The 25,297-nt window shown below is 44.6% G+C and overlaps 1 protein-coding gene across 2 annotated transcripts in view; it reads right to left on the bottom strand.

Moving 5' to 3' along the window:
• Gnao1 (G protein subunit alpha o1) overlaps positions 1-25,297 on the bottom strand; it is a 159,603-nt gene that overhangs the window by 58,366 nt on the left and 75,940 nt on the right. For both annotated transcript variants that reach the window (XM_069992331.1, XM_069992330.1), the window contains exon 3: positions 13,940-14,081. In XM_069992331.1, coding sequence (XP_069848432.1) covers positions 13,940-14,081 — 142 coding nt within the window. The remainder of the gene's footprint in view (positions 1-13,939; positions 14,082-25,297) is intronic.

The following is a 25,297-nucleotide window of genomic DNA, read 5'->3' as shown; positions in this document are numbered from 1 at the left end:
GCCTGGTCTGAGCTAAGGACAGGTCTGACATAAAGCTGGGGAGGTTAGCCGGGCGCTGGTGGCTCACGCCTGTAATCCTAGCTACTCAGGAGGCTGAGATCTGAGGATCGAGGTTCAAAGCCAGCTCGGGCAGGAGAGACCGTGAGACTCCTATCTCCAATAAACCACCAGAAAACCGGAAGTGGCGCTGTGGCTCAAGTGGTAGAGCGCTTGCCTTGAGCTGAAGAACTGAGGGACAGTGCCTAGGCCCAGAGTTCAAGCTCCACGACCGACCAAAAAAAAAAAAAAAAGCGGGGGAGGTTAGTATTAATGAATCAAATGAAAGGAAAGATAGGAAAGGAGAATGCTTCAGAGAGGGAACAGTGTGTGCAAATGCTCTGAGGTAAGGAATCCTAACTAGGTATGAGAGTCTGAATGAAATCTAGTGTCACTAGAGCCTACTTGACTGAGGGTGACAGTGGTGAGAGATGAGGCAGAAGAAGGAGGCAGGGCCAGCCATGTGAGAAGAGCTGGGCATGGTAGGAATTTGGCTTTGTTCCTAGCTCAGCTGGAAGCCACTGCAGTTTTTATGCCAAGTCATAGCTTGCTTCTAGAGAGGTTGCACTGTGAGAATAGATGAGGGACAGTAAGTGTGACAAGGAGGGGAGGCAGGGGGCTACTGCAGGGATCCGGAATTCAAGACAAGGGCTGATCAAGACAGAGCAAACTGGCCTCACTCTGGATCTACCCATAGTCTGCCCAACATGGAATTCCTGTGCCGTATTGCCCTGCTGAATTGTGAACCCTTGGGGCACACTGCCTCTTACAAAGCTAAATTCTGCAGATATCTGTTGGGAACTTACCATAACCACAACTAATACAGCTGAGCCCTAGTCTTTAGTTTCCCTGCACTGAGCAATCCTCAGGGGAATCCCCTCCAGATTGTACATCCAGAGATCTATAATCTCATCTCCCTTATAAAGATATCATTATGATTTTATAATGATTAGATAACCGTGAATACCGCTCTTGAAATCCAACAAGCTCTTCTGTCCAGTTTTGGCCCAGATAGCCAGCTCACATCATCCAGCACAAGTGCTAGCAGGCCCAGCTTCCCTTCCCACCTCTCAATTCAGCCTAAGCAGCCAATGGCTTCTCAAGGAGATGAGGATTAGGATCATTTGCACAGCCAAACTTGCCTCCCCTAATGTCTCTGGCCTGAGATCCCCAGGGCACAGTCCTGAAATAGCTCACTGCTGAATTTAGTCCAGCTCTTCCATCTCTGTAGGGGCCCTGCCACTTCTTCCTCCTTCCTTTCTCCTTCCCTCTGTACTTCCCGCAGCAGTGCTGCTCCCTGCCTGGTACTGAGACCAGCTGGCTCCCCTGGTGACTACTGGCCTAGGAAAGGAAGGGTAGCTCCCCAAGCTACCCAAGAGCCTGTGTTGGCTCTTTGGGCATAGTCCAGCAGGCCAGTGCACCTACCAGGAGCTCAGTCACTGTTTTTAGTCTACAAATCTGATGACGAGGTCCTTGACTCCCAGACACCTCCCTCCTGGGACCCTATCCAAGCATTCCACTCTGCAGCAAGAAGCCTGGTGAGAAGGTCATGGATTATGCATCTGTTCATGTAGAAGCACAAAGTACATGCTTGACATGTGTAGTGGTACAAAGCATAAAAGCTCTGGAGTCAGGCCTTAGAGTAAAAGCCAGTTCCCATAGTTTAGCTTTGTGACTTTAGCTAGGTCCCTTAACTACTCTGTACCTCAATTTCTTAATCTCTAAAATGGAAAAATACTGGTATATTTGTTATCATTTGTTATGGAAATCTATCAAACGTCCCCCAGGTAATAGCCATTTAACTAAGGTATAAATACCCTTCTCACTTAGAACAGCCACTGTGCCAGGAGGCGGGGAGAGGGGAGTGCTTTATTTTGTTCTGTCATATTCAAGGTCTATGTGCTTTCTCAGGCTGTTCCAGCTAACCCTTTTAGCTAGCAGGGAGGAAACGATATAGGAGGTTGTGGTTTACAGGAGGGGACTGGGTTGGACACCTTTTATGTCAGGCCAAGGAGTACAGATTCTACATGGTATGGGCCAAAAGTGGACCAAGAGCCAGTGGCAAGCAGCAATTTATGGAGGCTGACCTGGTGGGCAGGGGACTTGGAAATCTCTCCAGTATACCTGGCTGCATCAGGTCATTTACTTCAGACTTACTGTCCAAGGCCCAGGATTTTCTCTCCCCTGATCCAGCATATCACCCTTAGGTTCCATCTCCAAAGACTACTGAGAGCCAACCTCCCTTCACAGAACAAGGATTCTACCTTGGTGGTACCTGGTGGGCTTACATTCAGTCCTCAGGGTCTTTACTGGTCAGCCTGGGAGGCCTGGAACTCCTCTCACCTTGCTTGGGAACCGTCACCAGCTGCCCTGCTCTTCAATGTTGCCCGCAGTACCTAAAGTCTAGGGCAGCCCTGCTGAATCTTGATGACTTAATCATTGGCTGGCCTTCCAATAATACCATGTGAGCCCCTTCTGCCCCAGGGCAGTACATCTGGCAGGGCCAAAGTCCAGGAGAAGTTAGAGTATGTATTATGGTGGCCTGTTCAGCATCTATTTCTTCCAAATTTGGTTTCCTTTTTCCTGACTTCCTGGTTTTCCTATGAGATATTCACTCTTGTTTCAGGAACCCATCCATTACCCAATCAATGAAAGCACTGCATCTTCCTGGTCACAGGAATTAATTCTGGAGTTGTCCTATGGTCTGATTTGAGCCAACAAGGAAAAAGGCTCCTAGGACTTGGGTGGTACCCAGAGAAGATGCTACACAGGTACACCTGGTGCTCTGGGATGTCCCAAGGTGTACATCAGGTTAAGAATGATAACTTAAGTTCTATCCAGTATCTTGCATGGGGTGGGGGGCAGATCCTGTGGAGTTTGAGGTAAGGACTATACAGTAAGATAGTTTAGAGAGATGGTGCAAACTCAGGAACATTACCTGAACTGGTGGATCAAACCTCACCTACAGCTGTACCTTTGGAGTTCTTACTCATTGGGCCAGTTGACTTTTTTTTTTTTTCAATACATTTTTTTTATTGTAAAAATACTGTACAGAGGGGTTACAGTTAGATGAGTAAGGTAATGAGTACATTTCCTATTGAGCATTGTTGCCTCCTCCCTTACCATCCCTTCCTTCCCACCTCCCCAACTACGCCCCCTACCCCGCTGAAGTTGTAAAGTTTGTTTTCAACATAATATCTTGTATATCTCATTGTTACAATGGGTCAGCCTGTATCCTTATTTAAGCATTTTGTTTTTTCCCTTCCCCTCCCCAAATTAGAAAAGTACATATACAAGATGCAGGGCACCAGACTTTTATTTATTTTTGTTATAATTCTTTTGTGTTTTCAGTGCTGCCATTTAAACCCAAAGCCTTGTACAAGTTAAACAAGTCCGAAGTTACATCTCCACCCCCAGTTGACTGCTTTTGATTTATTTTTTAAATTTAATTTCAATGTAAAGGTGATGTACAGAGGGGTTTCAGTTACATACGTAAGGTAATGAGTACATTCCTTGTTGAACATTGATTGTTACCCTCTCCTTTGTTTTTCTCCGACTTTTTCTACCCGCAACTCCCTCCCAAGTTGAAAAGTTAATTTCCAACATAGTGTCTTGTGAGTATCACTGTTGTATTGATTCATCCTTTGTCCTTTGTCTCACCATTTTGCTGTTCCCCTTCCCTTTCCCAAATTAGATAAATGTATATACAACACACAGGGTACCAAAATCAAATGCAATGGCAACAGGTGATAAACCAAAGGGAAAAAAATGAAAATAAAAAAATAACTTCACATAGTATATTAAAAACAAAACAAAACAAAAGAAAAACCTCTTGTGCCAGTTTGGTTGTCTGGTTGTCTCTTCTATTGCTTGCAACCAAGAGTGTCAGAACCTACCCAGAGGAATCTGGGAGTGTCAGATTGCTGCTGGCTTCCTGTCAGATAATGGGGAAGGGGGAGCTGTGTAAAACAAGTACAGGTGAATGTGTGGACAGCTGTGTGTGATGGAGGTTGGCTGGACATTGTATCTGTCTTCCTATGGAAGTCACAGTGCCATGGACCTCAAGGTCCATATGCTAAAGGCTCTATCCCCAAGACAGCGCTGTTAGGAGGTGAAGCCTTGTGGAAGTCCTTATGTCAAGGGTATACCCTTGAAGGGGACAGTGGGGCTCCAGTCCTTCCTCTTCCTTTTTTGCTCCTTGGTTCCTGATATAAATGGGTTTGCTCTGTATTACCCCCAATTATTAGCCTGACACATTCACCAGAAGCCCAGAGCTATGAGACTACCAAATAAACCTTAGATTAGAACCTCCAAACCTGTGAGTCAAAATTATCCTTTCTCTTAAAAGTAATTACCACAGGAATTTCATGATAGTACTAAAAAGATGATGCGCATACTCCCACTCTGCATGGGAGGTACTGTAATCCTCTTTCAGCACCAGGGGGCCTCTGCCTCTGAGCTGTGATCACTTTGGCCATTCCTACCAGCCTGTGACTCAGAGCCTCACCCTGATAGTGCTGCTGTCTCATCAAACCTCAAACTTCCTCAGTCCCTGGAACCCTGGGCAAGTTAAAATCTACTGTGCTGGTCCTCCAGGCTCCTCCCTAGAGGTCAGGAAGGGAGCTCTAGGTTCAATGTGGAGTCTAGACTAAATAATATCATCTGGAGTGAAAGGCAACCATGTCATCACAAGCTTTCATTTAACCAGTGTCCCTTTACAGGACCCTCATGGCCAGCACCACATTGTGAAGTAATATTTTTGTAAATCCTAGAATTACTTTTTAGGGAACAATACTTACATACCATTCCATTTCAGTGGATTCAAAATGCTAAGCATACATTTACAATATGTCACAATTTTGTGATTTTGTTTTGGGGGATTTCATTTCCCTATCTTTCAGGGACTCCAAAACACGGCACTGGCCAGGCAGGCATTTCTCAGCTGCTCTCTATGTCTTCTAAGGCAGTGAGATCCCTGTGGCAACTAATTTGATACCTTAAAACAATTGTGAGCCCAAAGAATATGCCTACAATGTTCTGTGTCTCCAGACAAGGCCAGGTCTTCCTGTGGGACAGCCAGGTAGCTATGGGGGTGGGAAGGGATGTCAGACACTCAGGGAAGGGCTGTCAATGGGGCTCTCTCTGGTTTATCTGCATAGTTGTAAATATTTTTTTCTACAATCACTGTAGAGTAGTTAGGGCTTTGGGAGAGGGGGGAAGAGTAAAAGCTAGAAACACTGAGAGAAATAGAGAAGAGAGAAAGAGAGAGAAAGGGAGGAGTAGAGAGAGAGGGGGAGGAATAGAGGGAGAGAAGGAGGAGACAAGAGAACAAGTACAAGGCATCACTGCCTGTGGTTTTCATTTATTGTTTAGGGAACTTTTCATTAATGATTCCTTTTACTTTTCCTTCTTGTTACAATTCCATATCCCTTTCTGCTGGCAATGAACATGTAGAAATTGATGGTGGCCCAGCTGTGAACACCCCACTCTACTCTGTGGCTTGGCAGTGAAGGCAGGCAAGGCCAGGCAGAGGCCAGGCTGGCTGGGGCCTCCACAGTGACAGAGGGGTGTGAGGAGAGGGTGTCAAATGGGCAGCATTTGACTTTTGCTTGCCTCAGCCTCATCTGGGGACACTCTTGCCCAGCCGCTCTTGACATGAGCGTTGTACTACCAGGATTCACCTGCTGCTAGGCTGTTTCCTTGTCTCTGATGCCTCTGAGACAATATCTAGGTTTCAAGCCTATGTGGGGGAATGAAGATATGAATAGAGGAGAATGCAGAACCCTCTTGTGCCATCCACTTAAGAATTTGTCCTCTTGTGTCCATATCTTGGGGTTCATTCTTTGTTGTGTTGTTTTTAATGTACTATGTGTTTTTTTTTGTTTCCTTTGTATGTTCTTCCCCCTATGGTATATCCGTTGTTGTCACTGTACTTGATTTTGGTACCCTGCATTTTGTATATACATTTTCTAATTCGGGGCGGGGAAGGGGAATAACAAAACGCTGAAACAAGGACACAGGATGACCCATTCAACAATGATACCCACATGACAGTATATTGGAAATGAACTTTACAACTTCAGGTGGGTTGGGCAAAGAGTGAGGGAAGTAGAGGAGGGAAGGGATAGTGGGAGAACAGTAAGGGAAGGGGTAAAAATGCTCGACAAGAAATGTACTCATTGCCTTACTCATGTAACTGTAACCAACCCCTCTGTACAGCATCTTTTTTTTGGGGGGGGGTCTGGTCGTGGGCATGAACTCTGGGCCTGGGCGCTGCCCCTCAGCTCTTCAGCTCAAGGCTAGCGCTCTACCACTTGAGCCACAGAGCCATTTCCGGCTTTTTTTTCTGCTTGTGTGGTGCTGAGGAATCGAACCCAGGGCCTCATGCATGCAAGGCAAGCGCTCTACCACTGAGCCACCTTCCCAGCTCCTGTACAGCATCTTTTTTTTTTTTTGGGTCCGGTCATGGGGCCTGAACTCTGGGCCTGGGCACTGTCCCTCAGCTCTTCAGCTCAAGGCTAGTGCTCTACCACTTGAGCCACAATGCCACTTCCGGCTTTTTCCTTATGTGGTGCTGAGGAATCGAACCCAGGGCCTCAGGCATGCAAGGCAAGAGCTCTACCACTGAGCTACCTTCCCAGCCCCTGTACAGCATCTTTACAATAGAATAAAATAAAAGAATTGGTCCTTTTGACAGGGCTCACTGGCTCCACATTCCTAAATTTCTGTCAGTCTACAGGGAATGAGGCAGGTGAAGACTAGTTTTACTCCCAAACCCCTCTCTCTTGTCTGTGTGTTCTCCTAGAGTGGCCAAAGAAGCCACATCTCCATGTGGAGTGAGAAGTTTAGGGTCACCCCATTTCTTTCTATCTCTGGATTCCTCTGTGAGGATGTGATGCTTGCTACCTTGGAACCACAAGGATGCAGAATGCCAGCACGGCGTCCTTCCTGCAGGGGTTCTGCCTTACAGGCATGTTGCATGGCTTTGGAAGTAGTTCTACAAGCGCCAGACCCTACTGAGTAAACAATGGCCATCATCATAATTTAATCCATTACTGGCTGGCTGACTTTTTCACATGAAGATAGAATCACTTGTCTAGGATATAATAGACAAAAGGGCTGAACCCAAGCAAAAACACCATTTCCCCACCATTTGCTCTCAGTCTTCTGCACACTGCTTAGATCACATTGCTCTCTTTTACAATGTGCCTTAGCATTACATCCTAATTAGCCTTTTAAAATCAGGATAGGTGTCCCTTTGCTTTGAGGGACATGAAGCTAATACTGATTTCTCTTAGTATATATTATGTGCTTGAACCCTATTCTAAGAGCTTACACCTACTGAATCATTTTATCCACAGATACCTCCAAGAGGTAGGTCACTATTATTGCCATCATCATTATCGTTGCAGTCGACATCTTTATATCAGCATCATCCAACTGCCTGAGGATGGCAAGGCATACAAACCTTGTCCTGTTGTTTCCCATCAGGAAGTAAAAGATTTGGACTTCACAGGGGCAGCCACGCCCCACAGTCTAAGCCCCACAGTGTCCCACTGTGCTGCATTTTCATGAACATACATAATCCTATCTTCTGCCCTCCTTCAACTGCATAAATACAGGGGTGGAAAAGTGGATCAATGGACACAGGAGGCCACCCTGATTGGTGAGAGGTTCAAGAAGGCATGAAGAGGAATATATTCTGTACCTCCTGTCATTCCTCTCTCCATGGATGTGTCTGTTTCAGGGTAAGGACTTTCTGTCCTGTTCTCAGGCATACTTCTGGTACCTGGCCCGGCACTTGAACCGGAAGGGGCACACAGCTGCTGGATGAGTGGGATTACTCTTGGACTCACCAGTGGTCAGCATGATGATGGCGACCCTGGCTAGGCATGAAGCAGAATGATGTAGGGACTTGAAGATGAACAGGACTGTCCTGCTCTCCCAGACTCACAGGACAGTGCTGGGGGAAGCAGGTGTGTAGCCTGAGGATGACACATGTTCAGAAGAGGGAGCAGGCAATTTCAGATGAAGAGACCCCAAATTCTTAAAACTCTAAGGAGAGATGCTGAGAGACATCTTCCAAATCTGAGTTTCCTCTTCCCATCTCAAAAACTTCTGTACCTTGGAGTTGGTTCTTTCTTTTTGAGGAAGATCAGAACTATTGGTGCTATCACCTCAGCCAAGGGTACAACAGCCAGGTCAGCAGGACCTAAACAACAGATGCTTCCTCTAAACCAGGAGCCTGGGCGTGACCTAGCACAGAGCCCAGGTGTAGACAGACTTGGCTGCACCCAGTCCTGGAAGCTGGACTGTTGAGCTGGCAGAAGCCTCAGAAATCAGGTGCTCACCTTCTCATCTGAGGTGTATGTCTGCCCACCACTGGGAGTCCCTTGAACCTTTGTATCCATTCCTTCCACCTACCCACTGGTCTCCAGGAAGGATGTGCTCAATAAGTTTTGTGGAAAAACTGATTGACAGACAGAATGAAACAAACTAACAAACAAACAAACAAAACAACAATCCTGAGGCTTTAAGTTGGCTGATTGTGTGAGCGGAAACAGCCTGCTGATGGAACAGAGTTAACAGTAACCAGGGAACCTCACATTCTGATCCTGGGTCTGCCCTTGTATAAGGCTCTTTTGTTTGGGCCAGATGAGCCATGTACAGAATGGAGCCCCACAATGAGATGGGTTTGAATCTGGGTAGGCAAAAAGGTTAAGGCAGAGCTAGGTCATGGACTTCCATGTGTGGAAAGCCTCAGTGCCCCGTCTGTTACAGGTTGTTTATGCCTCTTCTTGGTCTCAGGTTTGGGCTATGGGTATAGAAGACTTCATTGGTCTCCTTCCCATCCCCATTTGGTCTGACAACCCTCCCTGAACTATCCCTAGGCTCCAGGGAAATCAGACAGAGCGTGGCCAAGATAGCATCCTTGTTCTTGTCCTCTTTAGAATTTATGCAAACTGCGAGGGGATCTGCACTGGGCTGTGGAGATAGTACCAAAAACATTACCATGATTAGGAAAAGACAGTGTTCAGAGTTTTTTTGTGCTACTTAAATGTCAAGATTTCTTTCACAGCTGGGCACTGGTGGCTCACGCTTGTAATCCTAGCTACTCAGGAGGCTGATATCTAAGGATCTCGGTTCAAAGCCAGCCCAGGCAGGAAAGTCCGTGAGACTCTTATCTCCAATAAACCACCAGAAAACCAGAAGTGGTGCTGTGGCTCAAGCAGTAGAGTGCTTGCCTTGAGCTGAAGAGCTGAGGGACAGCGCCCAAGCCCAGAGTTAAAGCCCATGACCACCACCAACAACAACAACAAAAAAAAAAAAAAAAAAGAAAAGAAAAGAAAAGAAAAAAAAAAAGATTTCTTTCACCAGAGGAGATCCAATGACATTCTGGAAACTAGTTGTGAAATTTGAATCTGCTCCCCAAACATCTGTACTTATCTCTGGGTGGAGGGGAGGACAGTTTTAATAGAGCCCCTGGTGAGCAGAAGAGCACTAGGTAGTGATTCTAGCCAGCACTGATTCCTGGTTTTGCTTAGGCCAATGGCCTTGGGCAGCCAATTCAGTGCCTGTATCTCTATCTCTAATTGGAAAAATGTAGATAATACTATGCCTATTCTTACTAGACTGCTGAATGGATAATAAATCAATAATAATAGTTAATAATAATAAAATAGTTCTTTTATTTAATGAAAGGAACAACAGTAAGACTTAGAATTGTCCTATGCATGTCACATAGACTGTCTGATTTATTAATAGAAAGGTTGCATATGGATGGTATTAGTGTTACAATCATTTTTTTTTCAGGCAAAGAAATGTATGCATTATCCTGCTCATGTAATTGTAGCCCCTCTGTACAGTATGTTCTCAAATAAAATAAAATACAATTAAAAAAAATATAAGGCTTGGAGTGGTCAAATAGTTTACTCAGGGCCACACAGCTGCTGGCAGCAGAGCTGGGATTTGAACCCATTTCCTAGTACTTTTGATATCAGGCATTGTGTTAGATGTACAACCTATTTTCAAGGATTTTATAATTAAGTTTGAAGACTAGGCATGTAGATTTATTTATTTTTTTAGAAGGGATAAGAGAAAGAAAACCATAGTTTTTTTTTCTGAATAATGCTGCATGTAAGTTGAAGTCATTACTTTGCTTCTTCTGGAGGGCAGAAAATTCTGTTATTTCTCCTTATCCATCTTTAAAGGTTGAAGCCAACACTCCCATAGGGGAAAAAAAGATTAACAGGAGAGAACACAGTAGATTTATTTATGAATTTATTTTTTTCTATTGGTCGGTCATGGGGCTTGTACTCTGGGCCTGGGTGCTGTCCCTGAGCTCTTCAGCTCAAGGCTAGTGCTCTATTACTTGAGCTACAACACCACTTCCAGTTTTCTGATGTTTTATTGGAGATAAGAGTTTCACAAATTTTTCTGGGCAGGCTGGCTTTGAACCGTAATCCTTTTACCTCAGCCTCCTGGGTAGATAGGATTTCAAGAATGAGGCACCAGCACCCAGCTTATAGTAGGTTTATTTATTTAAAGTTTTGGATAATGAAGAAGCCTTCTGAAATGCAGAACCAGAGTTCTATAGAAAATGTCTATCTTTATGCCTAGATACAAAGAAGAATGAACAGCTATGCAGAAATGTGACTGGACAAAAATAAACTGAGGAGGAAAGCCAGTGGGGCCTATCTCTTTAGATTTTTTTTTTTTTTTTTTTGTCGGCCGTGGGGCTTGAACTCTGGGTCTGGGCACTGTCCCTCAGCTCTTCAGCTCAAGGCGAGCGCTCTACCACTTGAGCTACAGCGCCACTTCCGGTTTTCTGGTGGTTTATTGGAGATAGGAGTCTCACGGTCTCTCCTGCCCGGGCTGGCTTTGAACCGCGATCCTCAGATCTCAGCCTCCTGAGTAGCTAGGATTACAGGCGTGAGCCACCAGCGCCCGGCTCTTTAGATATTTTTTTTTCCCTTCTGAAATGGAAGTCTTGTTATCTACTCACTATTAGAAAAGATAGAATTTCTTTATGGCTAGCAATTACACTGAAATACAACTTAAGGGTTACATTTCTCTTTTATATAATCTGCTTTAGGGAAGTAGTATTCTGGTTTCTATGATCACCAGGGAATGAAGGATAGAAGACCAGGAGAGTAGAAGAAAATCAGGAGACTTTGTTTCTGAGGTTCTTCCAATGTCCTTCAATTCAATGTATTTAGCATGTGGAGATACCATAGTTGAGTTATTTTTTTCTGAGCCCCAACACTAGTTAGTATTATTATTACTAACATATGTGTTAGCTGATAAGGTATTTTAGATATGTAAAGATACACATGTATTTTATATCTAATTGTATGTGTGTGTATGTGTCCTTGAATTTATTCACATGGTATCATTGGAAGAGTTTCCTTTCTCCTCTTCCCATTGACCACACTGAATCTTCTAACCCTGTAATTATTCAGTTACCTCTTTCTCAATGTCTGAGCTCAAGCCAGTCCCCAGAACAGCCCCTCTACTCTCATGAAGCAGGAGCAGGCCCAGGTTAAGCTCACCATGGAGGGAGTAGAAACCTGGCTGGAAGGATTAAGATAATTTTTGTAATGATGACCTGGGAGGGAGCCCCAAGGAGAGAAGGAGTGAGGGCAAAAGAATGAGGCCCAAGGACAAAAACGAGAGCCAAGAGAACCAAGAGTAAGGAAGAAATAGGAGAGGCAGAGAGGTGGTCCCTTTTAGTTAGGGAAGAAGAAGGAGGAAGCTGAAGGTAGGGGATGATGGGACAAGGAGGAGAGAAGGCAAGACAGGGCAAGCCTTCAGCTGAGGTAGAGAAGGTCCAGAGTCCTAGGTTTGAAGGCAGATTCACTGCCTGAGGCTTCTTCACTATGCATTTCTCCAGGCTGATAATGCTAGTGCCTCGGTTTCTTGGTCCTTATCCTTTTGCCTACTAGCCATGAATCACCAGCCTCATTAATTTATCAGCACACTTTCCTCTGTTGTCTTTCCTCGCTGACCTCCAGTCTAGGCCCATACTCCTCACACATTGTCTACTGTGCAGCTTTTGGACCTCCCTTCTCACCTTTGGCCTCACCCCAGATGGTATGTTCTGCCCATGCCACCCAAGAATGGAGTCAATTCTTACTTTCATCTCATTTCTTCGAGCTCAAAATCTATCAATGGTTCCTTACTGCCAGCAGGGTGAAACTCAAACTCTTGGACATACCATCTGGGGCTCATCAAATGTGGCCTTCCTCATTTCTTTTCCTCCTTCTTACCCACATCTTACACTCTGATCCCGTCCGGCACCACACTCCCCCCCCCCATCTCCTCTGCCAATCATTACTGGCCCCTGTCTGTTTGGGGGGCTGGTTTGACCAAGCACGTTTCTTCATTAACACCTGCACCTGTCAAACTGCACTAAGACTTCAAAAGAGTTGTTCCTGCCTCTCCCCCTCAGCTTTCCTTGACCACCCGTGGAAAGGCTTTGCCCATAGTCTGTGAGCCCCATAGGCACATGATGACCAGCTTCTCAAAGGCCTCAATATACATGCTCTGTGTGTGCACAGGGCTTCAAACACACACACATACACACACACACAAATACAGTACTGCACAATTGACACACACTTGCTAAATTAGGGATGAAATCCTGGGATTTTCCTTTTTCTTTAAGTACTGGGAGAGCACATTCTGGGCTTGGTGTTCAGTAAGTAAAGGGCTCAGCACAGCGGCTGGCAGTAAGCACAGTTGCTATCAGTGTGAGATGGGTAAGGCCCTGAGCTTGCCTGGGCTCATTCCCACCATTGGAGAGTCTGGTTTTCCCAGGCACCATTCCTGCTGTACCTACTCCTGTATCCCCACCCAAGCCCAAGTACTGGCACATGGAAGTTTACAGGGTGTGCTTAATGGAAACAAGATGAAAGAACAATCATTGGTATCCCATCCCTCTCTCCCGTCAACCTTGTGTCCCTTTCCTCTTTTCACATGCTCTGGTTCTATGACCAAAACCAAAGCTGATCTGCTAGCAGAGAAGTTTTTCTACCATACCACCAGATTCCTGACCTGCCTCCAGGGAGTAGCACAACCCCCCCCCCCCCCCACACACACACTAAGCTGTGTGTGGACACACTGTCAGTCACCCAATTTCCCAAGAACCAGAGGAGCCAATGCCTAAACTAGGATAACTCTGCCCCCCGCCCCCCCCCCGAATTGGGATTTTGCATATAAAATCTCAGATTTTACATCTAACGTTATTTGTTACAGATAATTGATTAAATCTAACCAGGCTAGGATGGCTTTCACCTGTGAGGGGGATACATTTTTAACACAATCAGGATCATACACATTCAAATCATTAAGGTTCCAAAGAAGGACCAGTACTCAGAGGCCTCCAGCTGCTCCTGTTCCCAGCCTCTAGGTCTGTGGAAAACTATTAGATTCTCTATTTCGTGCAACAGGGGCCAAAGTGTTCTTCTGGATAGAACTCTCAGAGACTGTTTTATTTTCTCCCTCTGGTCCCCACCCCTTCACTAGTCTTCAGCCCTACAGTGAATGTGAACGCTGAAAATAAGAGGCTTTTATACACTTGTTGTATTAACCACTTATCAAATGTCTGGAAACCCAAATGAAAAGCTCCCTGGTTCTAGGACACTGACTTCCTGCCAGAAGGAGGGCCTCACACTTACCAGGGAGGAGGCAAAAAGCAAGTTCCTTCGGGTAAAGGACAAAGAGGGAGCCAATTCAAAAATGGTTGCCCTCACACATCAACAAGGCAAGCTATATGAAGGGAGATGGTGGCAGCAAGGTGGATTTTGTTTAATAAATATTTTTTCTGTCCAGGTTAATTGCCCAAGAGCAAATACTTATATTATGTTGCCAAAGCCTCAATTTAGGACATCTCCAATCCTACCTTTCTCTCCTTGTCACCATATTCCACACCCAAAGTGTCCATAGCCCGGACAATGGCTGCCAGAGACTGGATGGTGTTGCTGTAGACAACAGGCTTGTACTGCTTCACGTCTTCTCCAGAGAAGCCATCTTCATGGATGATCCTGGAGAAAAACCACACATACCACACATGATGAGTGACTTGTTTTCGTTCTACACAAGAGTCCCAGGCATGGGAAGCCCGGGCCACCTCCTAGTTTAGCTAGGTTCTGTAGGACTGATGATTACTGGGGTGCTTCAGTATGCCATAAAATCTAAAGGTAAAAAAGTACTCAAATTACTGGAAAAGTCATCTGAAAAGCAAAATATTGGAAGAAAATCAAGTGTACTCTTTTCAGATTCTCTATACAAAGTGAAAGAGATGAGGGGCTGGTTAACTTGAAAGCACTTAGGATAGGATGGGCAAAAATGAAAATGATCAGTACATTTTGGTCCTTGGTATTTTAAGCAATGCTCAGTATATAAACGGAGGCACATAACCTCAGTGGCATATTGCTGAACATTCTGGTAAGAAATTTGCAAACGAGTAATATATTTCTCCCTCCCTCTCCACTCCTTGTCCTAGGACTTGAACTCAGGGCCTGAGTGCTATCCCTGAGAGCCTCTTTGTGCTCAAGGCTAGCACTCTACCACTTGAGCTGCAGTGCCATTTCTGATGTTTTCTGAATAGTATATTGGAGATAAGTGTCTCACAGACTTTTCTGCTGGCTGGCTTCTAACTGTGATCCTCAGATCTCAGCCTCCCGACTAGTTAGGATTACATTATATAAGCCACTAATGCCCAGCTTACACTTCTTGTTGACCGACAACTTTTAGTGCCTTTTCTTTTTAGTACTGAGGATTGAACCCAGGTCCTTGTGCATGTGAGGCAAGGGCTTTATTATAAAGCCACATCCCCTGCCTGCTCACCATGCTTTAATAAAGGTAGGACAACTCACTTTAAATGAGTAACCACAGTCATCAACAATTGAAAAATCAGCCATCAGGAGGTCTTTCCCTACTTTTCTGTCCTCAGCTGAGATTCACCACCGAGCCCATTGTTCAGCTGGATCGCAAGAGTTACACAAAGCCCACAGAGGAGACATCGCATATCAGAGGCCATGTCCGTGGTGGCCACTTAATGCTTACTGAAATTAGAAAGGGGAAATCATGTCCAAACATTGTAAGAATCCTGTTATAATTAAGTAAAGGAGAAAGATAAATGTTTTAAGAGTTTTAGGTGTATTCTATAACTAGTTTTTTAAAAGAGTTTTGATGAGTTTTAAGACACTATTTGTCCTTCAATAAACTGTGTGAACTGTTCTTTGGTCATACTGTTCAAAACAAGTTTCAATGTCACACATAATGTGTACATATCAATGTACTGGCTGAGCCCCTGTGTGGCTCACCACAGTCTCATTCACTCCTTCATTATCCTTAGTGCAGGAGAACACCACCAGTAATCTTTTTAAAACACAGTTTCATCAATACAATTAATATACCATACAATCCACCCACTTAAACCATTCAACTGGCTGTTCTTAGTGCATTAAAAAGTCATTACAATCTTATTTTAGAACAGAGTTGTCCCTCTTCCCCCAAAATGGAATTCTGTACCTATATGAGCAATCATCTAACCCTGCACTCTAACCCTAAGTAACTACCAATCTACATTGTTCCTATTTATTTGTCCTATCATATATGTGTTTCTGACTGTTTCTTTAACTTAACATATTGTTTTCAAGATCTGTCCATGTTGTGGCATGTTTTAGTGGCTTGCTCCTTTTTTATCATTGATAAAATTTTTGTTCAAATATGTCACTTTTTATTTATCCAGTTATCAGTTGATGGGCATTAATAATCCAGTTGCAAAACTGGACTTGATGCTTGGCTAATGGGTCTTTACTCTGAGTTTCTCTAAGAACAGCTCCAAATGACCCTAAAGACTTTTTGTTGACATTTGATTAGCCCTAGGTCTCTTTTTACAGAAGTCTCTTGAAGGAGTCCATAGCCAGTCCAACTCACAGCACATTACACCAGAGAGGTCTCACAGGGAATTACTAGTTCCCACTACATAAGGCCAGAAATCTGGATAGAGTACAGGAAACGAACTTTTCCAGACGTTGGATAATAGTCAGTACAGAGCTATGGTCCTGGGAGGAGGTGACCATTTTGGTGCTGACTAGACCACAGTGCAGGCAGGGAGAAGCCCCAGCAAAGCAACACTGTGCACTGAGCTGCAGAAACAGAGTTAAGTGCTCAGAGGGCTGAGGTTGCTAGAATAGAGAAAAAACTGGAGAGAAAGAGCTCTAAGCATCTTCATGGGACACCTATGGGGTTTTGACTGGACAGGGTAGACCCCACAAATTGGGTATACAACCTACCCATAAAGAAAGGAGCTCCAGTGGGTTTTCAGACTACTTTTTTCCAGGATTCCACCGAGGCTGGGAGATGTGCAAGTTCTCCTCAGCTAGAGTGCCCACAGGGGATTCTGGGGCCTCCAGCAGAGATTCAACAGGAGCAGTGCTGAACTGAAGTAGCCCGAAAAGCTTCCTGAAGCCAACTCTAACAATGCTAAAAAAGCAAGGGTGGTGGGGAACAGCCAAGCTGGCTCACAAGCAACGTCCAGAGGAGAATGAAATCCAGCCAGTCAATGATATGATATTCATAATACCATCTTTCAATAAAAAGATCCCTGGATATGCATAGGAGCAGGAAAGTATATACAATAACTAGGAGAAAACTAATTAATAGAAGTGACAGAGATGACAGAATTAACAAAAAAGGATGTACAAATATTTTACACATTTTCTAAGAAATGAAAAGAAGCTATTAATGTAAATAAGAGAGAAATGGAAGGTTTCAAAAGACAAGAATGTAAGAGCTGAAGTAGAAAATTCATTGGATGGGATTATCAGCCCATCACACATAAAATGGGTGAATCTGAAGGCATACCAGTAAAAAAACTGTCAAATGGAGATAAAGAAAGGAAAAAGCCAGGAGCCAGTGGCTCACATCTGTAATCTTAGCTACTTAAGGGGCTGAAATCTGATGATCACAGTTTGAAGCTAACCCAGGAATGTCCATGAGACTCTTATCTCTAATTAACCACCAGAAAACTAGAAGTTGTGCCATGGTTCAAAGTGGTAGAGCACTAGCCTTGAGTGAAAGAGCTCATGGACAGTGCCCAAGCCCTGAGTTCAAGCCCCACAACTGAACAAAGAACAAAACAAAACAAAAACAAAAAGAAAGAAGAGAGGCTGATCATGTATAATGTTCATGTCATTTGTAAGACTTAGAGAAGAACAGCATGAAGGATAGCAGGGAAGCATATAACAGAAAGACTCATATATGAAAAAGAATTAGTATGTGACTTAGAAGCAATGTGTGGTAAGGCAAGACACATGATGTGAACTCCAAAGCAAAAACAATAGTAATGAAAGCAAAGCAACTGTCCCCAGGACGCCATAAGCAGATTTTCCTCAGTGGTGAAGATAGTGTGATATGCTGCCTGAGAAGTCAGGGAAATTCCCAGGACTTTGTTTTGGACACTGGGGTCCTGCTACCCTTCTGAGAATGCTCTCTCAACTCTAGGTTGCTTGTGGGATTACCTTCTACTTGGGGTCAGGAATACCATTTTCTGTACCTATTAGTGGAGGTAGGAAGGGTGGGAGTATTTTTTTTAAAATGCCTATTTGGCAGAAAAGTTAACAGGCTAAGGGATTCAGTAATTTTCTCAATGTCTTTCAGCAAAGAAGAAATCCCTGAGTGAGGTTCAGAACCCAGGTATCCAAGTTCATGGTCCATTTCCATTTCTATCATACTTCAATCTATGCCCTGGTCTAGGCAGAATATCCCCTGGTAGGTGTCAGCTGGTATGTAGAGTGACCCAAAAGAAAAAAGCTTTGACATTCTACACATTATTTAAGATTTGTAACAATGATGCATGGGAGTGGGGGGGGGCTTCTCAAAATCATGATTATTAGTCTATAACTTGCTCAAACTGATTATATTAGCTTCAAATTCAGTCTGCTCTCTCAAGGTAGAATTTTATATCCTTGCATCACATTACAAAGTAAGAAATATTCAACACAAGAAAAGCTGCACCATATAGAACAAGGAAAAATACCATTGGTAATCCCACAGAGCAGAGATAATGTACTTTATAGTATAAGACATAAGACCTCCCATGGCATTTGTTTCATTTCTCTCTTCCTTTCCCCAGTCTCCCTCAGCAGATATGTTTTTTCCATCATGATTCTAGAGAGGCAAAAAGAGCAGTGGTTGAGGTTTAGGCAATGTCCAGGCCAGGGTCAATGGTGGATCTGTCACTGATGAGCTGTGTATGTGACTCAACCTCTCAGATATTGGTTTCCTCATCTGCAGGTTGTAAGCTGGAAATAGTGAGGGTATAACCAGAGGAAGCTACTAGGAATAACATTCACGTTCTAAAGTCAAAGTCCTCCAAATAGAATTTCCTCCATTTAAGCAGACATTTGCTGAGGCATTACTCTGTGCTAAATGTTTTACATGCTATACCTGTTACATGTCATCTAATTTCCAAAGCAATCCTAGGGAATAAAAATGACAAAAATGATCATATCTTCTTTACAGATGAGGAAGGTGAGGCTGAGAGGGGTCACACAGTTGATAACTGGTAGAGCAGCATGTGAGGCCTGCTTGTGACTTGTGGGCAAATGCTGAAAGGCAGGGCTGCTTCTCTCTACCTGGTCTCTCTACCTGCATTCAGGCCTCAGAGGTTCCTGAGACTGCACATACAGCTTGAGAAGATACTGTATGCTATAGCATCTTTCTGAAGTCTAGAGGATTGGGCAAGGAAAGGAAGCTTCAGGGTTGGGGTTAGAGGTGAAACCCAGGGGAATTCAGTTGCATGGTTTGGCCCAGTTCTGACTCCTGGAGGTGGCAAGGTCAAGAGTGGAGCTCAAAACAATGGCTTCTCACACTGTAGTAGCCCAGAGAGAACTGCTGAGTGACAGAACACAGAATCAAGGCCCAGAGACATGGGAGCTGGATATCTCCCGGATACCACCATGTTTGAAGCTATAGCCATTACTACACTTTGAGTACTATAGGTTCCAGTATCTCCCTTTTATTTTTGCACAACCTAATATGATTTAGGTTTTTGTCACTCATGACAAATGGTCATGATTAAATGTTTTGTGTCTTGATAACAATAATCAGAGATCATTTACTAGTAAATTTATTCTTTGTCTTTACTACCCATCTGTTAGCTCTTGGCATGACATCTCTTCAGTCTAGGCTTTCCCTCTTACAATCCCTGGCATAGTGGGTTCTGGACAATGCTTGGTGAAGTAGAACAATACTACCCTAGCCAGGGGTACAAAAATGTACAAGGCCTGCCCCTTCTCTATGGAATCAGAGGGTGTGTGTGTGTGTGTGTGTGTGTGTGTGTGTGTGTGTGTGTGTGTGTGTGTGTGTGTGTGTGTGTGTGTGTGTGTGTGTGTGTGTGTGTGTGTGTGTGTGTGTGTGTGTGTGTGTGTGTGTGTGTGTGTGTGTGTGTGTGTGTGTGTGTGTGTGTGTGTGTGTGTGTATTGGGGTAGCAACCACCAGATTCCTAAACACCAAGAGAACCAGTTCTTATTGGTGTTCCCAGAACTCAGGACTCTGAGAGGTATTTAAGGCCAGTAGGCTAGAGAAGCACAGGCAGATTAGAAAGAGCAGACTCTGCAGCCCTGAAATTTGACTTTGGACCCAAGTTGCCATCTAGACTCAGGAAACCTGGCAATGCTGCTGAGAAACAAGAGCTCAAGTGGAAATGGGGAGAGATGGATGATGGCAGCTATGCCTGCTAGAATTGGGGCCAGCTTTCTGGCCCCAGTCCGGGAGGATCTCACCCTTCCCTCACTCCATTCCTCTCTTTGCTACTTAGGGACCATAGGAAAGGCCTGGATTTGACCTTTCTCATAGCACAGGATTGCTCTCAGCTGCAGGAAGGCTCTCCATGTACATTGGCCTTATGTAGTCATAGAACCAGTCTTGGGAGTGGGAAGGGACCTTGGATTACCATCTGGCCTAACACCCATTCTCCTCTGAATCACAGGCCCCTCGGAAATTATGACAAATACACTAACACATTTGGTCTTCTCCCAATTCCTAGAGGTCCATGAACATACAGACCCAAGCTGCAAGGACATGATTGTTCCCATTGCCAGGTTTGGTTAAGCGTCCTTTCCCACAGTGGGATGACCTCTGGCCTCTGCCCTCCACCACAATCTTTTCATGGTCTAAATTTCAGGTGGGGCTGGAGCTAGGCACTAGCTGAGTGATGGGGCCATTTTCTTGACTGATCAATGCTTCTGTTTTCCCACTTGTCCCTTGAAGATGGGCATGAAAATAGCAGCTATCCCCACTGGGTCCTGGTCAGAACCAGAACAATGAATGAATGTGCCCAACAGTGCCCAGGGCCAGCTATAATTATTACTGGTATATTTGATAAGTGGGTGAGAGAGAAAATGCAGCTGGATGGATGGGGTACCCTATGTCTGTCCTCTGTGGGAAAAGGACCCTAATTCTAGGGTGTGACAGCTGGAAGTGTTGGAGAACTTCCACCTCTCAGGAAGAGATGTCACCAAGCTTCATCAAAGACAGGGAGCTAGTTGTCAGAGGGGCATACTCTGGACTAGAGAAGGGTCTGCTCGCTTAGCAAGTGAACAGTGTTTGGCTGGCTGAGGAGCTGGATTTCCTGACTCCGATGTTTTAAAGTAGTCTGAACATGGATGGAGAGTCTCATGATGACTACCTGGGTTAGGGCCAGGGATTTGAGCTGTGTTTTTGTGGCCACTGATGATAATGGTCAGTCAATAGAAAGATCCAATGAGCAGTGCAAAGCAGCCTTGGCACCACAGAGCACAGATCAACACTGACCAGTGAGATATCACATGTGAGCACAGATCCCACTAGGAAATGGGTCTGGACATGAAGGTAAATGAAAAAGCGAGGTGCAGTGTCATGCATCCTGTGCAGCCATGTTCATAAAATTATGTGTATGTTTGTAGGGCGGAGTGGGGATATAGGCTGAGGGGAGGGAGAAGGAGGAAGAGACAACCCACAATAGAATATAATATCGACTTTTGGGTAGTGGCATTCAGTTATTTGTTACTTTCTTCTTTACATTATCTTGTTTCATTTTAAAAAATTTTTATTTTATTATAAAGATGCTGTACAGAGTGGTTACAGTTATATGGGTAAGGTAATGAGTACATTTCTTGTCAAGCATTGTTATCCCCTCTTTTGTTTTTCTCCTACTATCCCTCCCCACCAACCCCCCCACCCCTGTGAAGTTGTAAAGTTTATTTTCAACATATGGTCTTGTGAGTATCATTGTTGTGATGGATCATCCTGTGTCCTTGTTTCAGCATTTTGTTATTCCCCTTCCCCTCCTCAAATTAGACAGATGTGTATACAAGTTGCAGGGTGCTAAGGTGCATTTGTTATTGGAGAGAATAACAAATCATTTTCAAGGGAAAATAGGCCATGAAGGTGTTAAACAGGGGACAGTTCTGACCTGTAGAAAAGTTGGGAGTGAAAGAGTAAAGCATTATTAGTTGAGAATCTCCTCACACCACATGTGGGCTCAGCCTGCTCCAAGGTATCCCCCACTGCTGACTCATGAGTGGCTCCCTGTCTCCTGGAGACTCTTGGTTTATGGTGAGATAGGACCAGTGTTGAGAACATGAGAATCACAATGTAAAGTACCATCTGCCAAGGCAACTGAAGGACATATTAGCCATTGCCTGCTCCCACACAGAGCTCCTTCTCTGCCTGCCTTGAAGCTGAGAGTGGCCTTGTGATCTAGTTCAAGCCAGTAGTACTGAAGTGAACAAGTGGGCAGAGCTGCCTCTGGTGAAAAAATTCTTTCCTGGTCCTATAAAAAGGCCTTGGGGCGGAAGGGGGGGGGAAGGGAGGAAGTGGGAGAAAAAGGTGGGAGGGATGATAAGTTAGACAAGAAATGTACCCAAGTCAGGCACAATGGCTCACGCCCATAAATCCTAGCTACTCAGGAGGCTGAGATCTGAGGATCGAGGTTCAAAGCCAACCCGGGGAAGGAAAGTCCGTGAGACTCTTATCTCCAATAAACCACCAGACACCCAGAAGTGGCACTGTGGCTCAAGCGGTAGAGCGCTCACCTTGAGCTGAAGAGCTGAGGGACAGTGTCCAATCCCAGAGTTCAAGCCCCATGACCAACCAAAAAAAAAAAAAAAGATATATACCCACTACTTACTTATGTAACTGTAACCCTCTGTACATCACCTTGATAATAAAATTTAAAAAATAAAATAAAAGGTCTTTGGATAGTTTTTCTTTCCACATTCCCCCTCACCCCCAACCTTCACTATCATTCTCACTTGGCCATTCTCTGCCCCTTACCTAAGGAGCTAAATGCTGGATCCTTGGCAGCCATCTTATAACCATGCAATGTGATGTCACCATCCCAGGAGTGCTACATCAAGGGTACAGAGCCTCTCATGACTTGCTGAACTAGCACACTGGCCCTATCTGACAACAGAGTTCCTGCCATGATGTCCTCCACTGCGGCTAGAGCAATGGCGGTGTATGGAGCCTAAACAGAAATAGTTCTTTTCCACTAGGCAAACTGACTTAGAAGAGACTTGCCCATAGGAACATGGTTAACAGGAACAAAAAAAGAATCCATAGAAGTTTTTCCATTGTGCCACAGGCCTCTGATGCCCTTTGGTACTCTCCTGGCGCAGAGGAAGTGACAGGAAATCCCAGGTGAGAAACACATGGGCCAACTGCAAAACAGAAAGGCTCTCTCCCTCTGTCTTAAAGTTTCCAGCTTCCTACAATCTGGTGACTTCTTGGGTGACATTCTGTAAGCAACTTCATTAATTCACTGCAAAGAATTCTTTCATCTATTATTGGAGTACCTACATTGTGCCAGACACCCTGTCAGGCACTGGGGATTCAGGAGTGAGCCAACAGAAACATCCCTGCCCCAGTGAAGCTGGCACTCTGGGTTAAGTGAATAGATATACCAAATAAAGAACTTCCTGGGGCACAGTGGAGAATGGGGGGAGGGGGAGAGGGACCCCCTGGTTCTCAGGCTGAGCTGTGTGAAGCTTGTGAGTACAAATGGGACTCTCAGCAATCTGAGAGGACTGACCCGGTTTAAAATCCAGCTAATCCAAGAGTGGTGGTGCACACTTGTAATCCAAACACTCAGGAGGCTATAGTGGGATTATTGAGAGTTTGAGGCCAGCCTGTGCTATGTGGCAAGTTCCAAGCCATTGTGCTACATTAGTGAGACTGTCTTGGATGTGGGGAAGAAACCTAGCTGCTTAATTGTGGGTAAAGTTATATGACATGAGAAAAATTACTAAAAATTCAAAAAGATACCTTAGTAATTAGGCTGTATTGTAAACCTGACATTCTAATATTAGAATAATACAGAAAAATATAGTCTAAGGGAGTCTAAAATAACAATATCAAATCAATCTCCCAGAGGAATGACTGGCACAAAACAAGGGACATGTTCTGTTGACAGTGACTTGCAGAAATCTATAATAAAGATGCCATTTTTAATAAGGGCCAAGTCTGGCCAGAAGCAAAGACGTCAGCTGCCAATTGTCACCAGAGAGTCAGGACGAGGCTGGGACTTATGATGCTAGTGCAGACCTCTGTTGCTCTCATCCAGAAAACAACATAGACCCTGCCCTTTTATGTGGTACTAGGCAGGTGTGGGGTGTGCCCACCCAGCTCTTCTAGGCTGGTGATGCTGGGCACTAACTTGCAGAGGTCTACTCCTTTTCCTCTGTTGGGTGGGTGGTTAGTCTGAATCCTGGGGCCCTGCCTTGAATTACAGGCATCCTGCTTGGGCTTAGTAGCAGGTTGGCCATTGATTAAATTGCAACTCAGAGGAAGTAGGCAGAAGAGCCCTTTTTAGGTCCAGCATTACCAGTTGTGGCCTGAGGTTCTGCTTTGGTGGTGCATGAAATCCTTGATGGTAGCTCTGCTAGCCTCCTGTCAGGACACTGCTGGCTACTTCCCTGCCCCTTAGCCAGCCACAATTTCTTAGGAAACATTGTCATTTACCATGGAAACTCACAGCTCAATTTAGGAGACCACTGACCAGCTGATATAGGTTTGGACAAGTCACTGGGATGCTAGGTTCATTTCCTCTTTGCATTACTTAGCCTCTCAGACAGGTTAGATGTTGGCTTTAGGGCTGTGTTGCAACAGCTCTCTGAAGTAGCCTTGAATCTCAGATTGATAAGGTTCCATGTTTATGGAGATTGACAGGGATAGGTCACCAAGATGTCCTTGGAGGAGCCCCAACACTAAGATCTGTGAACCTTGTACATTCTGGGATCTGCCCAAAGGTTACCTCCTTAGGACCTCCATTATTTCGTATCTATATTCTTCTTTATTTTCCTTCACATTGTATCTCCTCACCAGATACATATCTACTTGTTGTACATTATGTTTTTCCACCCATCACTATGAACCCCATGGGGACACAGACCTCGTCTTGCTCACTGACCACCATTCCTGACAGAGTGAATGCTCAGTAAATGTTGGCTGAATGCTGAATGTGACAGGCACAGGACCTCTTCAGCTGTGAAGTGACAACTCTGCATATAACTAATTTCTGTGAAGGTAGTGAGTCAGAATGGACATGGCTCTTTCCCTGTTACCCTCCATTCATATACCTACCCACCAGTGCTAAGGATCTGGGATCTGTGGCCCTTATCCTGGTGATACTCACTAGTCTCACTCCCTCACTTCTCTGTCCTTAGCCTTGACATTGTGGTCATTGAAGGGGTTCTTGGGTTCAGAACATACAACCAATTGACTATGTTCTTCTTAGAGGTTCTGTCTCATCTTGGGACAGACCCATCTTTCCCTGCATTTTAAGGGATTTTTCCCATTTTTTTAAATTTTATTTTCTTGTAAACATGCTGCATAGCGTGATTACAGTTACATCAGTAAGGTAATGAGTATATTTCTTCTAGGGTCAGTCCCTGACCCACACATGGTCATTCAGTGCAGCACATAGCTGTATCTAGCCATGTCTGAAGCTAGTATAGCCTTTGGCTATTTGGCTGCATGCCCAACCTAGTTTTAGTTATTTGGCATTGGTTTCTGGAGTCTTGGTTAGCAGGTGTGAAGGTGTGCTGCCCTGAAAGTTTCTTTGGAAACTGGACTAGCTAAACAGACTTGCTAATCTAAAAGCAGCATGGCTTCTGAGAGTCCTAACCTACCTGACACTGGAGGGCAGCACCTGCTCCATCCCTATCTTATAGCAGAAGGCAGAAGAAACTTCCTTTTGTAGGCTGAC

Source organism: Dipodomys merriami, unplaced genomic scaffold (assembly GCF_024711535.1).
Source record: "Dipodomys merriami isolate MVZ:Mamm:240054 unplaced genomic scaffold, mDipMer1.0.p SCAF_41, whole genome shotgun sequence".
NCBI classification, from domain to species: Eukaryota; Metazoa; Chordata; class Mammalia; order Rodentia; family Heteromyidae; genus Dipodomys; species Dipodomys merriami.
Note: the sequence above shows the minus strand (reverse complement) of the source record. Positions and strands in the feature narration are given on the sequence as shown.